The sequence below is a fragment of the Rattus rattus genome, chromosome 6, assembly GCF_011064425.1.
Source record: "Rattus rattus isolate New Zealand chromosome 6, Rrattus_CSIRO_v1, whole genome shotgun sequence".
In the NCBI taxonomy this organism is placed as follows: domain Eukaryota; kingdom Metazoa; phylum Chordata; class Mammalia; order Rodentia; family Muridae; genus Rattus; species Rattus rattus.
In genome coordinates this window covers 97,637,352-97,661,241 of record NC_046159.1, presented here as the reverse complement: position 1 = coordinate 97,661,241, position 23,890 = coordinate 97,637,352, and the positions used below count along the sequence as shown (strand labels likewise).

The 23,890-nt window shown below is 38.8% G+C and overlaps 2 protein-coding genes and 1 non-coding gene across 3 annotated transcripts; 2 read left to right on the top strand and 1 right to left on the bottom strand.

Annotated features, from left to right (window-relative positions):
- Positions 1-836: 836 nt before the first annotated feature.
- Positions 837-967, bottom strand: LOC116904757. The gene has a single exon (XR_004388433.1). It is a non-coding gene; the product is annotated as a small nucleolar RNA SNORA17 (small nucleolar RNA).
- Positions 968-3,669: 2,702 nt separating this feature from the next.
- On the top strand, positions 3,670-4,605 carry LOC116902861 (olfactory receptor-like protein OLF3). Its single transcript, XM_032905190.1, has one exon. The coding sequence runs from the start codon at positions 3,670-3,672 to the stop codon at positions 4,603-4,605; it is 936 nt and encodes a 311-aa protein (XP_032761081.1).
- A 15,001-nt stretch (positions 4,606-19,606) lies between these two features.
- Positions 19,607-20,539, top strand: LOC116902860 (olfactory receptor-like protein OLF3). The gene has a single exon (XM_032905189.1). It carries the CDS (start codon positions 19,607-19,609, stop codon positions 20,537-20,539), a length of 933 nt encoding a protein of 310 aa, XP_032761080.1.
- The last annotated feature ends 3,351 nt before the right edge of the window (positions 20,540-23,890 follow it).

Genomic DNA, 23,890 nt, shown 5'->3' with positions numbered 1-23,890 from the left:
CCCCCATATCCTTGGGGCCGACACTCCTATAACTCCAGCAATGTGTGGGCGACTCTCTCCAGTACTGCAGCTGTCTAAGGGGAGGATCAACTCTCCTGCTTTTATGCCCATAAGGGATCCAATGCCCAGATGAGGGTGGGGCCAGTTTTGCACAGACCCCAGACTTCAACATGTCCCTGGACAATTACCTTGGCCAGTGATGATTTCCTGGACCTTAGTGGTAACAAACCGCTGCTTCAGAGCCTTGAAACCAGTTGTAGTCCCTGACTGAGCACAGGCCAGGACCCTACATGGCATCACTGTCTACTCAAATCAGGCTGTTCCTCATTACCCCTGAGTCTCCAGTTCCGCCTCTCATCATTGTACCCACATCCTTGTTCTATTTCTGTTTCTCTTTCATTTCTTTACCATTTTCTTGCTCCTTCTAGAGCAGCTGGAGTCTTTGAGCTGGGGTCAGGTTAATCTCAGAAGTGGTCTCTGGAGTACCGTGTCCAGCTTGTGCATTATGTTGCCAGGTAGTGGGCGTGGTCTTCCCTTCCAGGCCTGCACAGCACCTGACTGACGGTTGTCTCAGGCTAGCTCCCTGTCCAGACTCCATGGCACTAGTCTGGTGTTTATCTAGAATTTGGTTTTCACTTCATCCTCCCAAGTGGCCTCATTTGCGAGTCATCTGTCTTGGGTTCACCTGGGGCCTTTAGTCCCTGGCTGGGCTCTTCTAGTTTCAGGCTTGTTCCTAGTCCTGGGAGCCACCAGGGCCTGCTCAGCACCAGGCTAGCTCTCTGTCCAAGCCCCCTGGTGTAGAATTGATGGTTGTCTCAGGCTTGCTGTTTTCAAGGAATGTTAGGATACTAATTATTTAGATGTTCACAGGTTAGAACATTGAACATAGACATATTCCTCTCCTCTCTGCCACCTACTGATGCATAAGTGACACAGCAGCCACGCTTATTTTAATTCTTTTTTTATTTAAGGTTTGTTTTGTTTTATTTTAAATAATTATTTTTATAATTATGGGTATTTGCTTGTTTGTACCTACTCATATGTACCATGTGCATACAATGCCTATGGAGGTCATAAGAGAGAATCAGGAACCCTGGGACTGAAGTTGTATAGATAGCTGTCAGCTGCCATGTGTCTGCTGGAAATTAAACCCAGATTTTCTGAAAGAGAAGTCAGTGCTTTTAAACACTGGGCTACTGGGCCACCTCCCTAGTACCCAATGCAGTAACTTTAACACTATATGATTAAAATGGTGGAGATTCATGAGAAAATATTTCTCTCTCTCTCTCTCTCTCTCTCTCTCTCTCTCTCTCTCTCTCTCTCTCTCTTCTGTGTGTGCTTCTGTGTGCCTGTCTTTATTTCAGCATTGACTTTGTAGTGAGTAGTAAATTTCTGGAGTATTTGTAGAACACAAAAGTAGACTTCTAGGTTTATAAAAGGACAATAACTCCATAGTATCTGTTTAAAAAGGAGACTTTAAATAGTGGCTCCAAAGGGTTAAAGGTTTCTCAGAATGTTTCCCTTGGTTATGAAGAAAATATTGGGAAGTATGTCCTACAGAACTGAATTGTCATGGTACAGGACACATTGCCTGATTGTGTCTTGCATGACTAGACATACTGGGTTAAACATTCCAGTTGTAAGGATGTTAACTCATTATTTAAAGGATGGGCAAGAAACAAAGTCCTTAAAGTGCACCTTTAACAAAATCAGAGGGATGCCTCCAAGGGGAAATTGTACTTTAGATTCTCTTCTCATGTTCCAGTTTAGTGAAGTCTAATTGCCATTTGAAAGTCTCAAATGTAGATGAGAATTCAATGACCGGAATGGCTTTAAAGAAATTCCCAGGTAGAGGGGCAAAGTTGAATTGCTTGTTTTTTGTTTTTTTGTTTTTTGTTCTTTTTTAAGACAGAGTAATATAAGGAACAAAAGTTACAGAAGCCTGACAAGCATAGCATAATTGGCCTATAGAGATTTTTATCTCTAAGGAGGAAAGTTCCCTTCTTCCAAATCCCACATCCCCGACAGCCTCCTCTGCACCTGGACAATGCCAGACTCCTTCTCAGAGATGAGTGAGTGTAGGTGGGACCAGCAGCCTGAAGCTAGGGTCTCTGTACTACATAGCTGAAGCCAGGGCCTCCACACCACACAGCTTCTCTTTGCTTGCTGAAAGCCTCTGACAGGTGGACTGAAACTGGTTATTGAAGAGCCACAGGTCAAGTTCCAATGTCCTACTCTAGGAAGAAAACACATTTTGTGTACCCAAACTGAGCAACAAGTCCTTTCAACTGTGTCTGAGACCACCAGGCATACAACTTTGATCACTCACACAGGAAATTAGACTCTGCCGTCCTGGGATGTGTTGGGATCTGCCAAAAGGAAGCTCAGGTTCATGCCTGTTCTGCTTTATTTGGAAAAAAGAGGAGTAGCTTGGGAGGAAGGAAAGGTGGGGTTTCATTCATCCTAACAAGTCCTTAGCCAAGAACAGAGGGAGGATAATATGATTGACTATAACAGTGCCTGAGGACTTGTGGTGAAGGACACCAGCACAAGTTTGAGACATCAATGTTCTACAGTGATTCTCTCTAGAGGCTACTTCCTCTGAAGAGTGGGCTTCCTTTGGATCATCGTTGTAGTGGCAGAGCATATCAGTACAGACGTGGGCATAAGGAAGTGGAGGTGGGACTAACTTAGGCAAGCAGATAACCTATCAGGAGACCAGTGTGTATGTGTTTCACATTTCCTTCTGAAAAGGTTGAGTAAAATGAGAAATCAAAAAGGTTTTTTTTGCTCAGTTCACGAGATTTTTGGAAACCACTTGTGTGTTTAATGAAGTGTAAATACAAGGTTCCTAAGAGCTCCACAAAATATAAGAATCTTACCATGTGTCAACTGTACTCATGACAGTGAATGTGGTGAACTGAAGATAAGTAAGTTTGGGAAATTTAACTTGGGGAGCAGACAAAAGGTTCATGGGCTTTGGCATAGGAACCTTGTACCTGTGGGTAAATTCTGACTAACAATTACTGTGTGATAGTTATACATAACTATCAGTGAGATGAAGAGAAAGAGAACAAAGAAGGAGTGAAGAGAGAGAGAGAAAGAAGAGAGGAAGGTTAAGAAGCAGATACAATCAAAGTTATATCAATAAGCTAATTCAAGTGAGTGTTTGCCCATGTCTTCCTGGTTAGCCTCTGAACCATGCCTGTTAGTGAGAAAACAAACTCAGTCAGGGAGAATCATTGACAGATTTTTGTGGTCTCATGGTTGTAGATGATATCTGTGGTAAGTATTGATTATTACACTCAGAGAATCTAGCTAATGCATCTCTGAACTTGACTTGTGTTTTCACAGATACACCTTACTATTAGCCCCTTCTTTGCTGTTCTTTAGGAAGAAGATTGTAACACTGGGGATCAGTTCCTTCCTGTATGCTGAGTCACAGAGACAATCATGGGAAGATTTTTAAGATGAAACATGGTCACATAGGTTTTACTTTTAAAACTTTACTGACTCTGCAATGTAGAGTGGAGCTTAATGGTCACACTTTTTAGTTGAGCTATCCAAGAATTTTAGTAAATTCTTCAATTAAGGAAGACTCCCAAGTTTTGGTGCTGACCATTATTTTATTTATTAATGTATAACTTGGTCTTGGTCCTCAGGAAGCTAATGGGCAAGAAAAACCAGACATGGGTGAGTGAATTCTTGTTGCTAGGGTTGTCAACTGACTGGGGGACTCAGGTCTCCTTGTTTGTACTGTTCCTGGCCATGTACTTGCTGACTGTCCTGGGGAACCTACTCATCATCATCCTCATCAAGCTGGACAGCAAGCTCCATACGCCCATGTACTTCTTCCTCAGCATCCTGTCATTTGTGGACATCTGTTACACCAACAGCACTGTCCCCCAGATGCTCGTCCATTTCCTGGCAGCCAGGAAGTCCATCCCATTTCATAGTTGTGTGCTGCAGCTGTATATCTCCCTAGCAATGGGTAGCACAGAGTTCTTCTTGCTAGGTGCCATGGCTTATGACCGCTACGTGGCAGTGTGCCACCCTCTGCACTACATGGTCATTATGCATGGAGGGCTGTGCCTAAGGTTGGCTTCAGCCTGTCTGACTGCTGGTCTCTCAAATTCACTAATGCAGACACTCATGATCTTTCAATTACCCTTCTGTCGTACGGTCATCAATCACTTTGCCTGTGAGATGCTGGCTGTGCTGAGGCTGAGTTGTGTGGACATCTCCCTCAACAAGGTCATGGTAGCCATCTCAGGATTTCTGGTGATCATGCTTCCTTGTATTCTCGTGCTATTTTCCTATGCTCACATTGTTGCTGCCATTCTGCGTATTCGCTCTTCCCAGGGACGACGCAAAGCCTTCGGGACTTGTGCCTCCCACCTCACAGTGGTTTCTATGTGCTTTGGAACAGCCATCTTTACATACATGAGGCCTGTGGGCAGATCCTCAGCAGGACAGGAGAAGATGGTTGCTCTCTTCTACGCTGTTGTGACGCCAATGCTCAATCCCCTCATCTACAGCTTGAGAAACAATGATGTGATTGGGGCTTTGAAAAGAACTTTGGAGAAACTTAAGGAAAACAAATAGATGCGAAAAATTTCTTCTGCTAACAGTACAAAAAACCCCACCAACATTTTAAATAAATAGGAATTCATGCTCATGCACTTTCTTCTTAAATGTTCTGTTAAGATGGGTTATATTTTTTGCAACCAGTTATATTTTTAACCATGCACTGATAAGTCAAAAGCAAAATAAGAAAGAACTGAAAACCTTCATAGTTGGTCTAAATTTTGGCTCTATTCATCAAGTAGAGTGTAAGCATCTTGAGCCAAAGGGTAGGTAGATTTTACTGCATGTGTTTCCTGAACATTAGAAATGATATTGACTTCCTGCTGGTTACATAATTCATCATTTAACACCTTTTCACTAGTTGTATTTTCTGAACATATATGAAGGGAAATCTTGCTCAGTTTTGAAGTATTGCAAAATAAGTTGCTTATTAAAGTCTTAGGGAAAAGGTTAGCATGAAGTCCCTCCCTTAATAAAGGAGTTAATAGAAATTGGGCTAGACTAGGGGAGAGGGAATCAGTCCAGCCTCTGGTAAGTAAAACACGCTCCAGTGGAAGACCACATATCCGAGAATAAATGGGCAGCACAAATTGGACTTGATGAGTATGATTAAAAAAGACAGCACAAAGCTAGGTTGGCTAATTCAGTGATAAAAAGGTAAAGAGGTGCTTGATCTGGGAAGAGTTAGGGGAGGGTGGATATGATTAAAATACATTGTAAACAATTATCAACACCTTAATAAAAATAAGTCTCAGGTGCATAAAATAGTCAAGACGTCTCAGTTCTAGAGACATTTTCTTTTGTACAAACCCTTTGTTAGTTTTTAGGAATTAACAAAATGTTTATTTTCATTTCTCTCTTGCCATTTGGAGAATTATTATAATGTGTCTATTGTAGTAGTTGTGTCTGGACACACACACACATACACACACACACACATATATAATTCTGCATGTTAGTTTTCCTACACTTAGCTTTATATTTTATAATTTATACACAGTTTCTAGTCAAATACTATAACTATTTAGACTAAACCATAGATTTTCTAATGTCTCAGCTCTCATTCTTAGTGATATCACTCAATTAACTAACACTATGACATTATGTACTTAAGTTCTTATATGAAATTTGTTTGGGGCACACACATAGTTTTCAAGTTGCTCGAACCTGGATTATGCTAGTTATGTCTATAACCTTTGCTTCAGCATACACATGTTCTTTATACATATACAATACTGGGCATATTTAAAACTTAAAAAATTATTGCTAGTTGCTCCTCTCCCTTGGAAGTTTGAATAGCACCTCCAATCCTATCATTAGGAGAGCCTGTCCTCAGGGAGGAGACATGTGAGTCAGATCTAGATCCTGTGTCTGGAGTATGTGGTGCCTTCAACAATAGACACTTATCTTCAGGTTCTGGAGGCAGCCAAATGCAATAGCAATAGCCTTTATAATTTTGGAGTCTCTTTCTTCCCCCTGACCAACAACATCAATGGTTGTTTCCCACTTCTTCCCCAGAAAAAGAGCTACATGTGGTCAATGCCTGCTGAGAGGGGGAGGGTCAGGATCCTCAACAGACAAAGTCATGTGTAGGTTGTCCAGTACATACCATAAAAACTAAATGGAATCAGCAGATCATATACACTCACTCTCACACATTATATGCACATTATATGAACATATATCTATGTTCATACTTGCAATAATAGTACTTTAAGAAGAGATCATGAATTTGAAAAGATTGGGCATGGGATAAAGTAGAGGGTGAGAAGAAAGGGAAGTTATGTATATTTAGTGCTCATGAATCATATTATTAAAATATAAATATTCAAAACTCAAAACATAGTTACTTATTTATGTGTAAGTATGAATGCCTACATATATGTCTGTGTACCGTGTGCATGCTCGATGACCACACAGACCAGAAGAGGGCATTGCATCTCCTGTAACTTTGGATAGGGGTAGTGTTGAGCAGCCATGGGATAGCTGCAAACTGAACCTGAGACTTCTATAAAAGCAGCAAGTGCTCTAATATTCTGAACCATTTTCCAGCCTTTTGTTTTGAACTTTTATATTTCCAAAAAACATGAGGTTATTGTATTTTTCACTATTAGTCAACAAAGGGTACATTACTTTTATACTCTGAAAGTAGTCTATGACATATAGCATGACTTCCATGCCTACATGTTTTAAGTTAACTAAGATATCGACAAAGAACGTTAATAATGAAAATGGTGTCCTGGAATAATAAAATCAATAGTGTTTTCATATTCTACCAGCAATGAACTGAAAATACTAATAAAGAATTCTCATTTACAACAATAACATGAACCAAGAAACAATTCTAATGACACAGGTGTGAAACTATAGTGAGAAAACTAATTTCAAGAAAAGCATCAAATAAGATAAAATCAAAATGGAGAAGTATTTGTTTTGGAAAAAGAAAAATTAATATTATAAAAGTCGTATTTCCACAAATGTTTATTTAAATTTAAGGAAATGATGTGTATATGTATGTATGTGAGAATGTGTGTGTGTGTGTTTTGTGTGTGTGTGTGTGTGTGTGTGTGTGTGTGTGTGTGTGTGTGTGTGTGTATGCATATGGGCACGCATGTGGAGGCTAGAGAACAACTTTGTGGAGCTGATTTTCTTCATTCGCCTCATTTCAACAGGTTCTCTATCCATCACTCTCAATATTTCAGGCTTTCTGGTCCATGAGATTCCAAGCGATCCTCTGTCTGTCTTCCACCTCTGTATAGAAGGGCGTGTTATAGGTGCAAAACTACTGCATCTGCTTTGTGTGGGTTCCAGGATCAAGCTCCAGTTGTTAGTCTTGAGTGGCAAGAACCATTGTTCTCTGGTTGATCTTATTTGTCCCTGTACACATTTTAAAAAGGTATACCAATTTAGCTGATTTTAAATTTTTCTTTAAAGCATTTTATTAGTTTACATTTCAAATGGTGTTTCCCTTCTGGGTTTCCCCTGTGCAAACCACTCCCAACCCATGCCCTGTACCCTTTCCCTTTATGAGGGTGCTTCTCCACCCACTCACCTACCCCCACCTCCCCACTCTAGCGTGACCCTACACTGGGGCATCAAGCCTCCACAGGACAAGGCCCTCCCTTCCCCTTGATGGCAGATAAGGCAGTCCTCTTCTACATATGTAACTAAAGCCATGGAACCTCCATGTATACTCTTTGGTGGTTTAGTCCCTGGGAGCTCTGGTGTTTGGTTTAGTTGATGTTTTTCTTCCTATTGGGTTGCAATCCTCTTCGATTCCTTCAGTCCTCTAGAAACAACCTAGATGTTCCTCAACAGAAGAATGGATACAAAAAATGTGGCACATTTGCACAATGGAGTACTGCCCATTTCTTTTTTTTATTGAATATATTTCTTTATTTACATTTTAAATGTTATTCCCTTTCCTGGTTTCCTGTCCATAAACCCCCATCCCCATGACCTGTATGGATGTTTCCCCCTATCCACCCTCCATTACCGCCCATCCCCAACATTGCCCTGTACTGGGGGTCCAGAAAAGAAAACTATTGCCAATTCAAAACACAGCTCTCAAATGATGTGGAAGGAGATAATTTATTCTTCAACAAAATATGAGTGACCACACGCCATATTATTTAATATTAATATTAATATTAATTTAATATAAATTTAGGTTAGGCTAAATGACAAGTTCCAATGTAGAAACTATTTCATGAAATTGTATAGTTATGGACAAAGAAGGAAGTCATAAATCAAAGCACTTTAAAATACATTTGTGCAAACATCAGGTACATAGGTTACGACAAACTGGCAAAGTCTGCCTTACAGGTTTGTGCTATCCAATGATATTATCTCTTGAATTGATGAAAGTCAGTGGTCTGATAATAAAATCAAAACCCAAAACCTATTAGCCACAAAGATCATAGAACAGATCCAGAGGTGTGCAATGAATCTCTCTTAAGGAAGTTTAAAAAAAGCCAAAATAATTTGAAACTGCGTGAGCAATATTCTAGATCTCCACAATTGTGTGTCACTTTTCTAAACAAAAAATTATTAATTCTTTAAGAATCTCATGAAATGTCTTTTAAGTATATTTGCCTCTTTCCCACTGCTCTTTCTATAGCTACCCTTGCCATCCTCCCATTCCTCACACTCGACTTTGAGATTTCTTCTTTTTTTCTCCTCCCTTCAAATCCAGTGTATGCTTCCTTGCTGGTCTTGGGAGTGGTACCTGCCCTCATGTGTGGTCAATCTATCAGGGGTTATATTGCAAAGAAAATGTAGTTTCCTTCTCCCAGAAACTGTCAAATATTAACAGCTACTCAGCTAATGGCAGGACCTCATGTCCACTTCTCCCCTTCTATGCTGAAGCATGTGCAGGTATTGTACATGCTATCACAGCACTATGAACTCATATGTGCTACTACCCTGGTGTGTCTTAATGAAATGTTTTATTGAGATTAGCCACCACCCCCGATTCTTATAATCTCTCTACTCTCTCCTCCATGGAGATCCCAGGGCCTTGGAGGAGGTTTATGGTAAGCATGCTTCATTCAGGGCTGAATGCTTCAGTCTCTTCCTTTGTATGTTGTCCAGTTAAGGGTTTCTGTGATAACTGCTGTCAATGGCAAGGAGATTCTCTGATAAAGACTGAAAGAGTCACTGATCTATGGGTTAAGCAATAATTAATTACAGGCCATTTAAATGCTATGTCAGTTTGGTAGAATAATATTAGCAGGTTGCTTTTCCCTTAGGTCTATGACATGTCTAACCATACTTTTGTTTTGTTTTTTAACAGTGTCAGGTATGGGTTGCATCTCACGGAATGGGCTTTAGATACAATGAGGAAAATGGTTGGTTACTCATACTATGTCTATGCTATTGTTGTGCCAATGTGTCTGTTTTAGCAGGCCTGTGATTATTGTAACTGGTAGGGTTCATAGATAAGTGAGAGAAAGAATTAATTTTCTCCCCTAGAAGCAGTTATAGCACATTCCAGCACTGACAGGTAGCCAATAGAGATAAAGTTTTCTACAAGCATACTAACTTGATTTCTTCATGTTCTGTGACTCAATTATGGTGAATATTTAGCAACAGAATCTTACTATCAAATTCTGAAGGATAGTCAAGAGAAATGCAATGGTCTATGGTACATAGGTTCTATGTGACTCCATCACATAACAACAAACAATGAGGCTAGCTATTCTTTTTCTTTTCATCTTTTATTCTCTCTTTCTTTCTCTTTCTCTCTTTCTTTTTCTTTCTTTCTTTTCCTTTTCTTTCTTTTTTTTCTTTCTTCTTTCTTCCTTCCTTCCTTCCTTCCTTCCTTCCTTCCTTCCTTCCTTCCTTTCTTTTCTTTCTTTCTTTTCTTTCTTTCTTTTTTTTTTTTTTTTTTTCCGGGGGTGGGGACTGAACCCAGGGCGTTGCCCATTTTAGGCAAGGGCTCTTCCACTGATCTAAATCCCCAACCCCTTTTATCATCTTTATTAAATTGGGTATTTCTTATTTACATTTCAAATGTTATTCCCTTTCCCGGTTTCCAGGCCAACATCCCCTAAACCCCTCACACTCCCCTTCTATATGGGTATTCCCCTTCCCCTCATGCCCCCACTTCCGCCCTCCTGCCAACAAACATGTTCACTGGGGGTTCTGTCCTGGCATGAACAAGGGCTTCCCTTCCACTGGTGATCTTACTCGGCTATTCATTGCTACCCATGAGGTTAGAGTCCAGGGTCAGTCCGTGTATAGTCTTTGGGTAGTGGCTTAGTCCCTGGAAGCTCTGCTTGTTTGTCATTGTTTTTCATATGGGGTCTCAAGCCCCTTCAAGCTCTTCCAGTCCTTTCCCTGGTTCCTGCAACTGGGGTCCCGTTCTCAGTTCCATGGTTTGCTGCTGGCATTCGCCTATGTATTTGCCATATTCTGGCTGTGTCTCTCAGGAGAGATCTACATCCAGTTCCTGTCAGCCTGTACTTATTTACTTCATCCATTTTATCTAGTTTGGTGGCTGTATATTTATGGGCCACATGTGGGGCAGGCTCTGAATGGGCGTTCCTTCAGCCTCTGTTCTAAACTTTGCCTCCCTATTCCCTCCCAAGGATATTCTTGTTACCCTTTTAAAGAAGGAGTGAAGCATTTGCATTTTGGTTATCCCTCTTGAATTTCATGTGTTCTGTGCATCTAGGGTAATTCGAGCATTTAGGCTAATATCCACTTATCAATGAGTGCAAACCATGTATGTTTTCCTGTAATTGGGTTACCTCACTCAGGATGATATTTTCCAGTTCCATCCATTTGCCTATGAGGCTACCTATTCTTGATACTGAGCATTTTGTTTGCTTGTATGAGGTGTATAGTTAGAATATTGTCTCTCTATAGAGTAACTCCATTAAACTTCATTTTTATATGTATACGTGTATATTTTAGGAAGCTTCTCTAGTAGTAGTTTTTCATAAAAATCTTTAAAAAAAAAACTTCAGTGTAACTTAACCCATTCCATATTCCCTTGTTAACCCTGCCTTCCCATCTGCCACGCTTCTAATCAGCCATTCATCCTTATAGTATTACTAACACAAGTATGGCCTTTTCTTTTGAAGCTTCAATTACCACTATTAAACATGGATCATGAACAGTTTTTATTCATGAAATATATATATATATATATATTGACTATATTCCTCTTCATCTCTTCCTGATTCTTATTCTCCTTTTGTACCTCTTATCCTTTAGGCAGTTTTACTTTCATATCTACATCATCATGTACATCCATGATATTGGGTATTTGTATAGGAACCACACATGATCAAAAACATATATTTGCTTTTTAATACTGGCCTTCAAGGTTATTTTACTAATATGGTACTCTCCTGTTGTATCCACTTCTTCCAAATGGTTTGAAAGTTTAATAGGTGAAAAATTACATTCAGCATACATATCATACTCTGCTTGTCCATATTTCTGTTGATGAACACCTAGGTTAAGTCTGTAGCTTAGTCGTCATGTATGGTACTGCAATAAACATTAATGTCCAAGATTCTCTGTGATATGTTGATTTGAATTCTCTTAGGAAAATACCCAGGAGTCAGGTATCTATGTCATTAGGATATCTCTTGCTAATTTTTTGAGAAACCTCCAGTTTCATAGCATCTGCTTTATTACACATTCATTTTATCAGCATGTTACAATTCCTTCTCTGTCTACATCCTAGCCAATATTTGCTATATATTTTAATGACTGTTACTATAACTAGGGTGATTTATCAAAATAGGGTATCAAAATAGTTTTGGTCTGATTTTTCTCATGGATAGTTAGGTTGACTAGTTTTTGTATACTCTTGGCTATTGGTATCCCATTTTTGTGAGGACTATCTTAATTATATTAGCCCATTTATTGATTATATTTTTTGAGTTCTTGCTTAATATTTTTATTCTTTGTATAGTCTCATTATTAATCTTACATGCAATATATAGCAATTAATTATTTTTAATTCCACTTTATAAACTCTCACTTTACGTGGTTAATGGCTTGCTTTTCTTTATAGAAACTTTGTAATTTCATGGGGCCTCTTTTGTCATCTGATGGCCTCCAGTGTGACTGAAGTATTTCCTTTTGCAACCACTAAATGTTGGTAAAAGAATAAGAGTTGACTCCATCCACATATCTAGCAGAGTATGGCATTTTCCAACCTCAGTAGAAGGAAAAGCCCTTGGTCCTGTGAAGGTTCATTTCCCCAATGTAGGGCAATGCCAAGCATTGAGGTTGGAGTGAGTGGGTGGCAATGGGAGCATCTGAGAGGGAGGGGGTATGGGAGAAGGGGGAAAGGGGACAACATTTGAAATGTAAGTACATAAATTATCCAAGAAAAATAAATTTAAAAAGAATAAGATATGAGATGATAAACTCGTATAGTAAAGAGAATTATAAATAAGCTGAGAGCACTTTAGGAGAGATGTCAATGATACTTTGGAAGTAGAAAGACCTTTTTGTAACCCACCCCCACATCCCTTTTCTTTCTCTTTGGTTCCCATCCTTCCTTCTCTTTTCATGACCCTAGGCTGACTGACAGGCTCTGCTGTGTCTCTTTCTCCACATCCAGCACTAGTGTGATGCTCTCTCTGTTCAGATTACATCTTGTCTTTACAGCATGATTTTTGAAAATTGCCCAAGAGTGAATATCCTTGTTCTTACTTTCAAGGAGAAGAAACCGGATGCCAGACTGCCTAGTACAGCCCTAGTTTGCAGAGCATTGGATGAGATCAACAGTACTTATACATAGAAGCCTCCACTCTTCAAAGGAAGAAGACAAACAAAAAACTTCTTAGTTCTGTGGGTTTTATTGTACATGGGGTTTATCATATTCACTAGAGTATGCAACAGCTTGCTGCACTTTTATTTAAAAATTAGTGAATTAAACTTTCTAATATTTGAACTATAAAATGGCCTGCCTTCCTCAAAGAACAGGCAAGCTTCCTTAGGAAGCTGATAGATGGGGTGGTAGAACCCCCAAATATGGACCAACAATATGCATATAGGGCTAAGAAAAAGATAATCCATGGGATGTTTGCACACCATCAGGTTATGCACAGAAAACATCTAGTTCCCTGGACTGGACCTGCTGGACAAAGGAAAGTGGAGATGGTTGGACTGGAATGAGAAGTAGAAGTTTACTCACATTTGCGTCCTCATCTGTTGGGATAACCTATGAACCACCCAAAGTGAAAACCTGCAAGAACAGAAGTTGGTCTCTTGAGAAATTAAATTTTGGCAAGTTTGTTGCCATGCTCCAGGGACAAGGAGAGCAAACTTGTATTTGCAAAGTTAAAATGCTTAGGGTGTTCTGGTGCAGAAGTAGCCAGATATGTGGGGAGAGAAAGAAAGAGATGTCTAATAAGCAAAGCATAATTGGCCCCTAGAGATTTTCTTTGTAAAGTTTGAGAAAGTTACCTATTCCAAAGTCACTGTCTTCAAACTCCAAACATTTCAGCTTTGCCATCCTTCAAAGGCACAGGGTGGCCTGCTGAGCTCTCCAAAGGTGAGTCAGAAAATTTTATTTCTTTAACACTCATTTATTAATATAACTCACAAAACTAGATTACTGAAACTCATACCTCTCTATTCAATCCTCAAAGTGTGGTGGCTTGACACAATAGTTGTCCTGTCAATTCAGTCCTCAGAAGCTGGATTCTAGTTCTTGAAGTCAGGAAGCCACAGTTTGCAAATGATTTAATGATTTACAGGATCCCAGACTGTGATGGGTTTGAGTCTCCCAAAAGTCATCCATCTCTGAAACTGTTTCCTACAGCTGTCCCATCTAGTGCTGGCCAGAATGCCATACATCTCTAGGAACAGTGTCCACCCTTGTATGTAAAAAGGGAGGCTTAGATGGCACAGGTTTTAAAATATTCTTACAGTTTTAAGGGTATTTTCACTTGTAAGTTCACTTCATAAGATTGTTGTTGTGATAACATATGCTCAAACTCTGGGAGAGAGATTTTTTTTTATAAAATCTTGATTTCATATGTGTTAAAGCAGATCTGCCATTTTAGAATAATACCTGGTTTTGCATAAGTAATCAATCCAATATAAAGAGTAGTTTTAAGTAAGGAGAAAGATACAAAGACTGCAATGGTAACATGAAAATTATGGAGACTGGTCCTTAAAGGTCTGCCATTGAAGAATAAAGATATGAGTTTTAGTTCCAAAACCCACATATTTTTAAGCTGGGTTTCATGTTCCACACTTGTATTCCTGGTGCTGGGGAACCAGGAGTAAGCGGCTGTCAAGGTGGTGCACTGGTCAGACAGCCAAGTGTAATTGACGAACTCCAGGTTTCAATAAAAAATGAAAAATCAAGCTGGGCTTCATTGGAGGACCAAAAATTGAAGCTACTCTCTGGCTTCCCCAAACATGTAAACACACCAACATTCACACGTGTCCACATACACATAAGAACTATATGTATTTCTACACAGAAGTGCTGGTTAGCTACCATTATGACTGGATTCTTCTCAATGCTCACTAAGTATTCTGGAACAAACAATAAAGCCTTCATGGTTCATGGTTTTAATGTCAACGTGGCAGGCTTTGTGTCTTTCTCTTTATTTGAAACTACTCTTTCTACTGGATTGATGACTTATACACAACCAAATATTGCCCTAAAATTACTCTGGAGCAGAATAACAATGCAACAACTAGGCAAGTGCAGAACAGGGTGGTGGGAGCAAAGCCCACAGAGTCAGAGGACTGTCACTTATTATCTGCTCACACCCTCTGTCCTTTGGCTTGTGCTCTCTGTGTGTTTTGCTCAGTCTTTCTGCTTTGATCTGTGTTTAGACTTTTACAAATCTGTCCTAAAGGACGAGGTTGAAAGGATATGCATACATGGTGCAGTGCTCTCAGAAGCTAGAGAGGGTATGGGATACTCTGTTGGAGCTGTAGTTATCTGCCATTCAGGGCTAGCATGTGGGTGGTGGGAATCAAACTCAGCCCCCTATAAGAACAGTGAGTGCTTTTGACCTCTGAGACATCTTTCCAGCTCCTGATGGGCTCTGCCATGTAGGTTTTCTCTAAGGATGGTGGGGAAAAGAATCCCATGTGCACATTGACTCTGAAGTTACCTCTGTCCAAAGCTGAAGACCTTGGATCTCCATGCTCACTACTTTGAGCAGAATTTTCAATGTGATAATGTTAGATTCTAGAAAATGTTCATATGAAAGACTAAATCGAGTGGGCAAGATTAAATAACAAAACTAAAACAATTAGAAGTACTGGTTTATAAAATGAGAATTTAACAATAAACAAATTGGTCACTATCTTTACAATGACATTCATAAATGCCACTGTCCAAAGAGTACACATGGACAGACCCTTGGCTCCAGCTGCTTATGTAGTAGAGGATGTCATTGTTGGGCACCAATGGGAGGAGAAGCCCTTGCTCCTGCCACGGCTGAACCCTCCCAGTGTAGGGGAATATGAGGGTGGGGAGGTGAGAAGGGGTGGGTAGATGGGTAGGGAAACACCCTCATAGAAGAAGGTGGTGGGAGTATGGGATAGGGAGTTTATGGACAGGAAACTTGGACAGAGGATAACCTTTGAAATGTAAATGTAAAAAATCCAATAAAAAATGAAAAAATTCTCTTGAAGAAAAGTTAGGCTTATGATTCCGCTCGTACGTATATTATCAATGAGTTCTACTATTTTAGTTACATGTCTTCCTAGCTTTCCATACTCATTTTCAAAATGTAAAATGTTTTTAATTTGGTCAAACATAAAATTACTTATAGCAGTAGTAAATCACTGGGAAATAGACTTCAGTTATTTTACCATTGAGCAGGGACAACATAGCTTTAAACACAACTTTTCCTCTTTCAAGAATATTTTTGAGATAGCTAAAGAAACATCACTTGTTTGGCTGTTGTTATATTTTAATAATTTTAATTCCAGGCTGTGGAAGCCTAAACAGTATACATAAATGAGCAACTAACTATTCCTTTTTACAGTTTTTCTTAATAGATTTTTACCTTTGACAATTTCATATAAGTGTACAAAACATTCTGAGTACTGCTTCTTCTCCATTTTTTCCTTCCTCCTACCCTTCAGCCCTCTTTCCCCGATAGACCTGATTCCCATGATCATGACTTTGGGTTCATTTTGTGTCCCACACAGTTTAATTAGGGTTCTCTGTGTGACCACGGGTTTGAAATTATTCATTGAAGTTTGAGAGCTTACCAGTGGGCGCTGTTCTCAGCACACAGATGCTGTTAGTTGCAGGCAATTCCGTTGCATGCAGTAGGGCTCTTGAGCCTCCTCTGCCTCCATAGCTGAGTAAAGATGGGGCTGACTTTGTGAGCCCAGTAGCACTAGGTGCAGCTACTGAGAGTTCTTGGTTACTATGCCCATGTTTCACTTAGAAAATGTTTTACTGGGGTTGGGATTTAGCTCAGTGGTAGAGCGCTTGCCTAGGAAGCGAAAGGCCCTGGGTTCGGTCCCCAGCTCCGAAAAAAAAAAAAAAAAAAGAACCAAAAAAGAAAATGTTTTACTTGTAGCCCTTTTCTTATCTTTCATCTTTTATTTTCTCTCTGTGCTGTCTTTTGCAACATTCCAAACTTTTAAAGTGGTAGCATAAATGTCATTTTAGAGCTGAATCCTCAATGAAATTTTAGTCTCAGCATCTTGTGTGGCTAAGGATCTGAATTCACCTCCATTCACTACAAAAAATGGTTTCTCGAATTAAGACAGTGAGTAGACTTTGTCTTTCATAGAAACACAGATCCTGGAAGGTGCTTTGATGCCATATCAACTTACTACGGCTCCTAGGGCCTATGACTTCCTTAGTTATAGGTCGTCCACCAGGTTTAATGTACCAGTCATAAGTTCCCTCTCATGGAGTGGACCTCAGATCCAACCATATGTGTGTGTTTGTGTGTATGTGTGTGTGTGTTTCCACACACACTGTGCTGTGTACATAAACATGGGAGCATTGCTGCCCCAGTTACATATGAAGACTTGGGAGACAGAACTGGTGGTTTATTAGAGTTTGTCTAACACACAATATAGAAAAATTTATTGCTATTCCTTTAAAGTACAGGTCACAATACAAACATTTTTAAAGTCATTTATCATATACTGGTATATATTATGTTTTATTTGTGTTTTAAATTTTTGTTTCAACCTTATGGCAAAACAGTAAGCCAAAAATAAGTATGACTTTGACTCTGTGTTGTTAGCAATATATGCTCACATATTTCTATTAAAGTGAGAGTGAGAAAAAATTTAATGGTAGAATTGCAGATGTCTATAGCCAGTCTCTCATGAGAAAAAGATAACAAAAAGGGAAAGGGGGAAAACGTTCCTCCACTAAATAAATACATTTTGAATCTTTCATTTCAAATGTTTAGGATATAAACAAATGTCCCCAGAAAGGTTAGATATAATTATTTATTTGGAAAACCCTCTTTACCATCAAATAAATCTAAAAAGTAACCTCAGAACACATGTTCCCTAAGAGAAAGGAGCCTTTTGTAATGAACTAGGAAAAATGGATAAGTTTTCTATTAAGCTATATTTTGTAGTATGGTTTGTTCAGCTATTGATGGCTCTCTCAGTAGTGTTAGAGAGGCAGAAATAGACTTCATCACAAATCATCTTCATACAAAACATTGTAAACACCAACAGCCCGCATTTATTTGTAGGTACATGAAGAAAATCTGTAGCTAGTATGATTCTAAGATAAATTATCTTTTTTTACCTTGTGTAAAATGTGGTAGGATAAAAATAAGTTTAAATGGAAAGAGGAAGTATAAGCAAATTTATAAAGGAGTGACCATTGCTATTTTCATCACACTGTGCATTAATCTTAGGTACCCTAACAACATATAAATGATGTGATATCTAATAAACATTCCAAAAGCCCATAGGAGAGCCCATCAGCAGAGACACCCGTGTTGGTATTTACCTTTTGTAATTACTGTGGTAGAGGCTGTTGGGAAAGTAAACCCTAGTATACTGTTACAGAACCCTCTTCAAGTCATCGAATATGATCTTCATTCTGGAGTAATGGCTTACTTTCTCCCTTCTGTGACTGAGCAAACGGAAAAAAAATGTCCTTGTGGAGTCACAAGTTGCTAATGGTGTGAGGTAATGCTTTGTTGTCATTTTGGGTAGCACTTTATTAGCCACGGTGCTGGTTTTCACAGTCTGTTGGCCATTTGTCTCTCTTGAGAAAAGTGTGGTGGTCTAGTAATCATTCGATTACAAGCATGGATTATTTAATGTTTCCTTTTGTTTTTGAGTTGTAGATGTTTCCTGGAGGACATTCTGGTCATGGGCACTTTATAGGAGATGCTTTGCAAGGGATTTGTCCATTCTGCTCTACTAATTGATTTCACACTTTACTTGTTCTCTCTTTTGCTGTACAGAATCTAAATAAGCTACTAAATCAAACCACCCAACAAGTGACACTACTTCCTTTTGTATTTTGTTTGTTTTCTTGTTGTATGTTTAGACAGGATACTCATACTGTACCCCAGGATGCCAGGAACTCATCAAACAGCACAGGCTGGCATGTAATTCATGGAAATCTTTCTGCCTCAGCTTTCAAAGTGTTTATATTACAAGCATGAGCCATCACACCTGCTAAGCAATATCACTATGACTGTGGTTAATGCTGTATCTTGTACTCTTCTCTCTTTACTTGTAAGGATGAATCTCCAGTGGAAATGCAACTTGTCATCACTGGGAAAATATTATTATTCAGTAGGAACATAACATTATGGTACATTTCATTAAATCCACCTTGAAGGCTTGTGTGATTATTTCTTGCTATTATGTAACACCAAATCTTAAAATTGACATTTTGAATTGCAGTGGGATACCTGGCCCAGTGGTATAATGTGGGTGATATAGAAGCCCTCTATTTGACACTGGAAAACTATCTTTATCATTATTATCAACATAGTAGTTAAGACCTAATAATTAATTGAAATTATAGCCCCCAAATAAACTTGTGAAAGGCTTTTACACACACACACACACACACACACACACACACACACACACGCCAAAGTTATACAAAATAAGATTGAAATTGCTTAGTGATTGACTATATATGAAGATCCTTCAAAATATTTCATGTTTTATAGATGTATTCTACTGTGGATGCTGAATAAAGTTTAGTATGAGATCTCTGCAGGAGAAATCCAGTAACAAAAAAGTTAACTGAAACTGGACATCATCTAGAAATCAGAGACTTATTGTTCACAAAACCTTTTTTAGCACAAAGAGTGGCACAATCCCCTAAATAAGATTTTGAATCTAAAATTACTTAATTTTCTTGCCATTTAAGGTGAGATATTTTGGAGAAGAATGATGTTCTAATAATTTAATTCATGAAGATCTCACTTCTTTTTTTTTTTAATTTCAGAAGCAGTGTTACATCTTACTGTGATCTTCAGTGTGGATGATCTTGAAATTCAGATGTGTCAGCTTGCAGCATGGTTTGAAAACTACCTGTCCAGTCGTGAAATTCATGGGCCAGGAATTTGTCAACCAAACGTGGGTGAATGAGTTTATCCTCTTGGGGCTCTCCAGTGATCAGAACACTGAAGTGTTTCTCTTTGCCCTGATCCTGGTCATGTACATCATAACTGTTGTGGGAAATTCTCTGATTCTTCTCCTTATCAGACTGGACAGCAGGCTTCATACTCCTATGTATTTCTTCCTCAGTGTTCTGTCCATAGTGGATCTTTGCTATGGGAACAGTATTGCCCCACAAATGTTGGCTCACTTGGTTTCAGCCCAAAAGCTCATTCCTTTCCACAGTTGTGTGCTCCAGCTCTGTGTCTCCCTGGCCTTGGGTGGTTCTGAGTTCTTCCTTCTGGGAGCTATGTCCTATGACCGCTATGTGGCAGTATGCCATCCATTGCACTACACTGTCATAATGGATGGAGGACTGTGCCTGGGGCTGGCTGTCACCTGCTTGGTAGCTGGTTTTTTGAATTCACTGATGGAGACAGTAATCACCTTCCGTCTTCCTCTGTGTCACAATGTCATTAATCACTTTGCTTGTGAGACCCTTGCAGTACTTCGGCTAGCCTGTGTAGACATCTCTTTCAACAAGGTCATGGTGGCCATCTCAGGATTTCTGGTGATCATGCTTCCCTGTTGCCTAGTTCTATTCTCTTATACTCGCATAGTCATTGCCATTCTGCATATTCGCTCTACTCAGGGACGTCACAAAGCCTTTGGAACTTGTGCCTCTCACCTCACTGTAGTTTGTATGTGCTTTGGGGCCACAATCTTCACCTACATAGGGCCACATTCTGCCTCATCTGAGGACAAAGAGAAGATGGTTGCTCTGTTCTATGCTGTTGTGGCACCCACGTTGAACCCTGTGATCTACAGCTTGAGGAATAAAGAAGTTATGGCTGCTCTTAGGAAACTTGTTGAGAAATTAAGGTAAAAGAATGAAGATCTCAAGAGATCTGTGCCAAACTAGAAATCAGATAAATGTAGGAGAGATCTTGTACTTCAACAAGGAAAATTGATCACTGTGATCACATAGCTATGATTGAAGAAGTTTCTACACATGTTTAATGAGTTTTGTCACACAAAACAACACTGACCATCTCAATTACCTAGGAGATGTCCCCTTGAAGTCCTCTTCCTTTGATATGTAGTGATTTGTAGACTTCTTCCCACTTTTGATCGTGACAGTCTGTTGATGAGAAGGGAATGAGCTTCAGCTTTTCTAAACACACTTGGCCTTGGATCCTTGTTCTGCCTTTCATTAACTATGATCTCTGGTGAGTTTCTGAACTATGGAAACTATGGAAAATAATAAACTTTCAGAGTGGCTACATAAATTAGCAGTAATCCATATTAAATCCTCACCCACCATCAATACAGGAAATGTTCACTTTTCTCCCTCCTTTAAGTGTTCCAAATTGTCAACTAACTCAAAGACATACTCACCTTACTAATTCAAAACAAATTATTCTGTTTCACCTTTGAAGTTATGGATGCAATCAGCTGGAAATTTTGAGATGTAGACTAAGCTCTGATGATTCTTGCCAAAGGAGAAAATTTTACATCAATTATAAATAAATGTTATAAATGCTTGATTTTTCTTTCATTTCAATAACTTCAGTTATTTTAAGAATGAAGTGAGCTTTCTAGAATTTGCAATTAGAAATCTTTCATGTAGCTTGAACATTCTCAGATATGCCAAAGATCAGCCTTGGTTTGGAGAGGGGTTTCTGAGAGAAGGGGTGTCTAGGACTGGCAAAACAAATGACTTGAAGTCAAATCATGGGTCCAAGTTGATGGCCTATGATCTGGTCAAGACAGCTTTCCAGAATGCTCTATTTCCTACTTTCTCTAGAGATCTCTAGACAGCTCTCTATAAGAGACAACTTTTGTCAATTATAAACCTCTGGATGGTTCATCCTTTGCAGATCAAAAGCCCAGTCTTTAGATATTTTACATATCTATTCAGTCTTCACCCTAGGTTCCTTTTGGATTATCGTATGAATCAGCATCCCATGACCCCAGCCCCTTGATTCTTAGAAAAAGACAGCAAGCATAAGCACAAACAATAAAATAGCTGTGTGGGACCCTGCCTTGTCCTGTCTTGAAGGTCACAGAATTCTACCATTTTGCTGAGACATAGATGTGACCTCATCTTCTGGCCTCATGCTATCTCTGATTATCATGCAGTTATTAACCTTGTAGAAAGGAAGGACATGAAAATATGTACACTATTATACAAACAAGCCTTTCACCCACAGCAACCATCAAGACTCATGGAGGCCTATACCCTGCTGACTCTGTTCCAGGGGCAGGAACCATGTCATGTTGTCCCTTACACATGATCAAGTTAGACTTGGCACAGGCAGTTTCAGAAAATTACATTATTTACAAAATTTATGTTGACTTAATATTTTATACAGTTTGTATTTGAGAGGACTGGAGAGATGGTTCAGAAGGTCCCTTGCAGAGGTCTGGAGTTCAATTCACAGCATGCAAGATGCCTTACAACCCCTGGTACCACCAGGTCTAGGATATTCAACAGTCCTTTACAGACACCAGGAATATTCCATTCACATGCACAACACATCCACTATCACATGTACACATAATCAAAAATAAAAATAAAACATTTTAAAACTTGATGTATGTGTTTGTGTTTTTATGTATGTGGGTCCTCATGTATGTCTGGATTAAGGGGCAGGGATATTAACCATGAAACAGAATATGAAAATTTGAATCATTGATTTATTTATCATGTAACTTTAAATAACATGAAAGTTAGAGAAATTTTTAGGAAGTTTTCTTTTGCATCAATTAGGGAAGTGACTTGGAGCTCATGCTGAGCTGACTGATATAACCATGCATTCTCTTAACACACTTCAAACTTCCTCTTTTACTTTTAAATAGTCTGTATTCAACATTTTACCTTGCTTTAATGTAGCTAATATGTTCATATTTTATATGCATATTTTAAATTTATATGTATATTGATTCCTACATAAAACTTTATGTCTCTTTTCCTATAATATTCTCTCTCATTCTACTCTTTCTCTGTCTCTGTGTCTCTGTCTCTTTCTCTCTGTGTCTGTCTCCATCTGTGTGTGTGTGTGTGTGTGTGTGTGTGTGTGTGTGTGTGTGTGTGTGTGTGAGTTTGTGTGTAAGCCAGGGACAAGTCTTAGGGACAGGTTTTTTTCCTTCCACTATGTGATTCTAGGGATTAAACTCAGGTCATCAGACTTGGCAACAATCAGTCTTACCTGTTGAGACATTTGCAAGTTCTATATATGCTTTCAATTTGGAAAAGCCCCTGATTTTGGCTTTGGGAGATGAAGCCTGTGATACTGCATGGCAAAGGTTTCATCTTTGTATCTTGCAAATATATACCCAGTCAAACACACCATTTATAATGTTGAGTTCATAACATTACTAACCTTAATAAACTGGTATTTTGTCACTGTTCAGAAATTTTCATGTAGTACTTTTATAACATAAATGTATTCAAAGTCTAAAGCTCTAGGTAAGATTAATTTCTACTTTTTCAGTGTTTCTCAGAGAAGGCAAGATGATTCAGTAGAAAAGGTTACTTGCCACCAAGCTTCCTTGCCTAAATCGGATCTTTAGAACCTCATGATGGAAGGAGAAAACTGACTTCGTCAATAAATATGTACACGCACTCACACACATACAAATATGTATGCACACATACCAAATGAGTGTTCAAAAGTATTTTCATTGGTTATTTTTTTTAAAAGAACACAAATTTGGAGGAAATTAGGAGTGGAGCTAGTTGTGGAAGGAGTAAAAGAAGGAAATATGATCAAAATGCATTGAATGAGTGTATAAAATTCTCAGAGTGAATGAAAATGTTAAAGGGTTTTCACAGTACAGTATATAAATTTTTTTTGGTTTTTTTTTTTCGGAGCTGGGGATCGAACCCAGGGCCTTGCGCTTCCTAGGCAAGCGCTCTACCACTGAGCTAAATCCCCAACCCCCATAAATTTTTATTAGAAAATTATATCAGGTATTATTATGGTATATGGCTAGGGCTGTTTGTATTTAAGTATTGAGTTCTACTAAAGACCAATTGAAATCTTTAAAATCTAAATTCTCTGTAATAGGAGGAAATATCTAATATTTGAAAAAAGAAGAAATTATTGTTTCAAGTCAATTATCATTTGCGTTATTGTGGCTTTTTCAATTGCATAAAAATACAGAGATGGTTTACACAGTATCTGTTTCCTAGATCTGTCATTTTATTATTTTATTTTATCACTAACAAGAA

Bases quoted from the DNA above. Each gene is read 5' to 3' on its own strand.
- LOC116902860 (XM_032905189.1), top strand. From the start codon at position 19,607: ATGGGCCAGGAATTTGTCAACCAAACGTGGGTGAATGAGTTTATCCTC.
- LOC116902861 (XM_032905190.1), top strand. From the start codon at position 3,670: ATGGGCAAGAAAAACCAGACATGGGTGAGTGAATTCTTGTTGCTAGGG.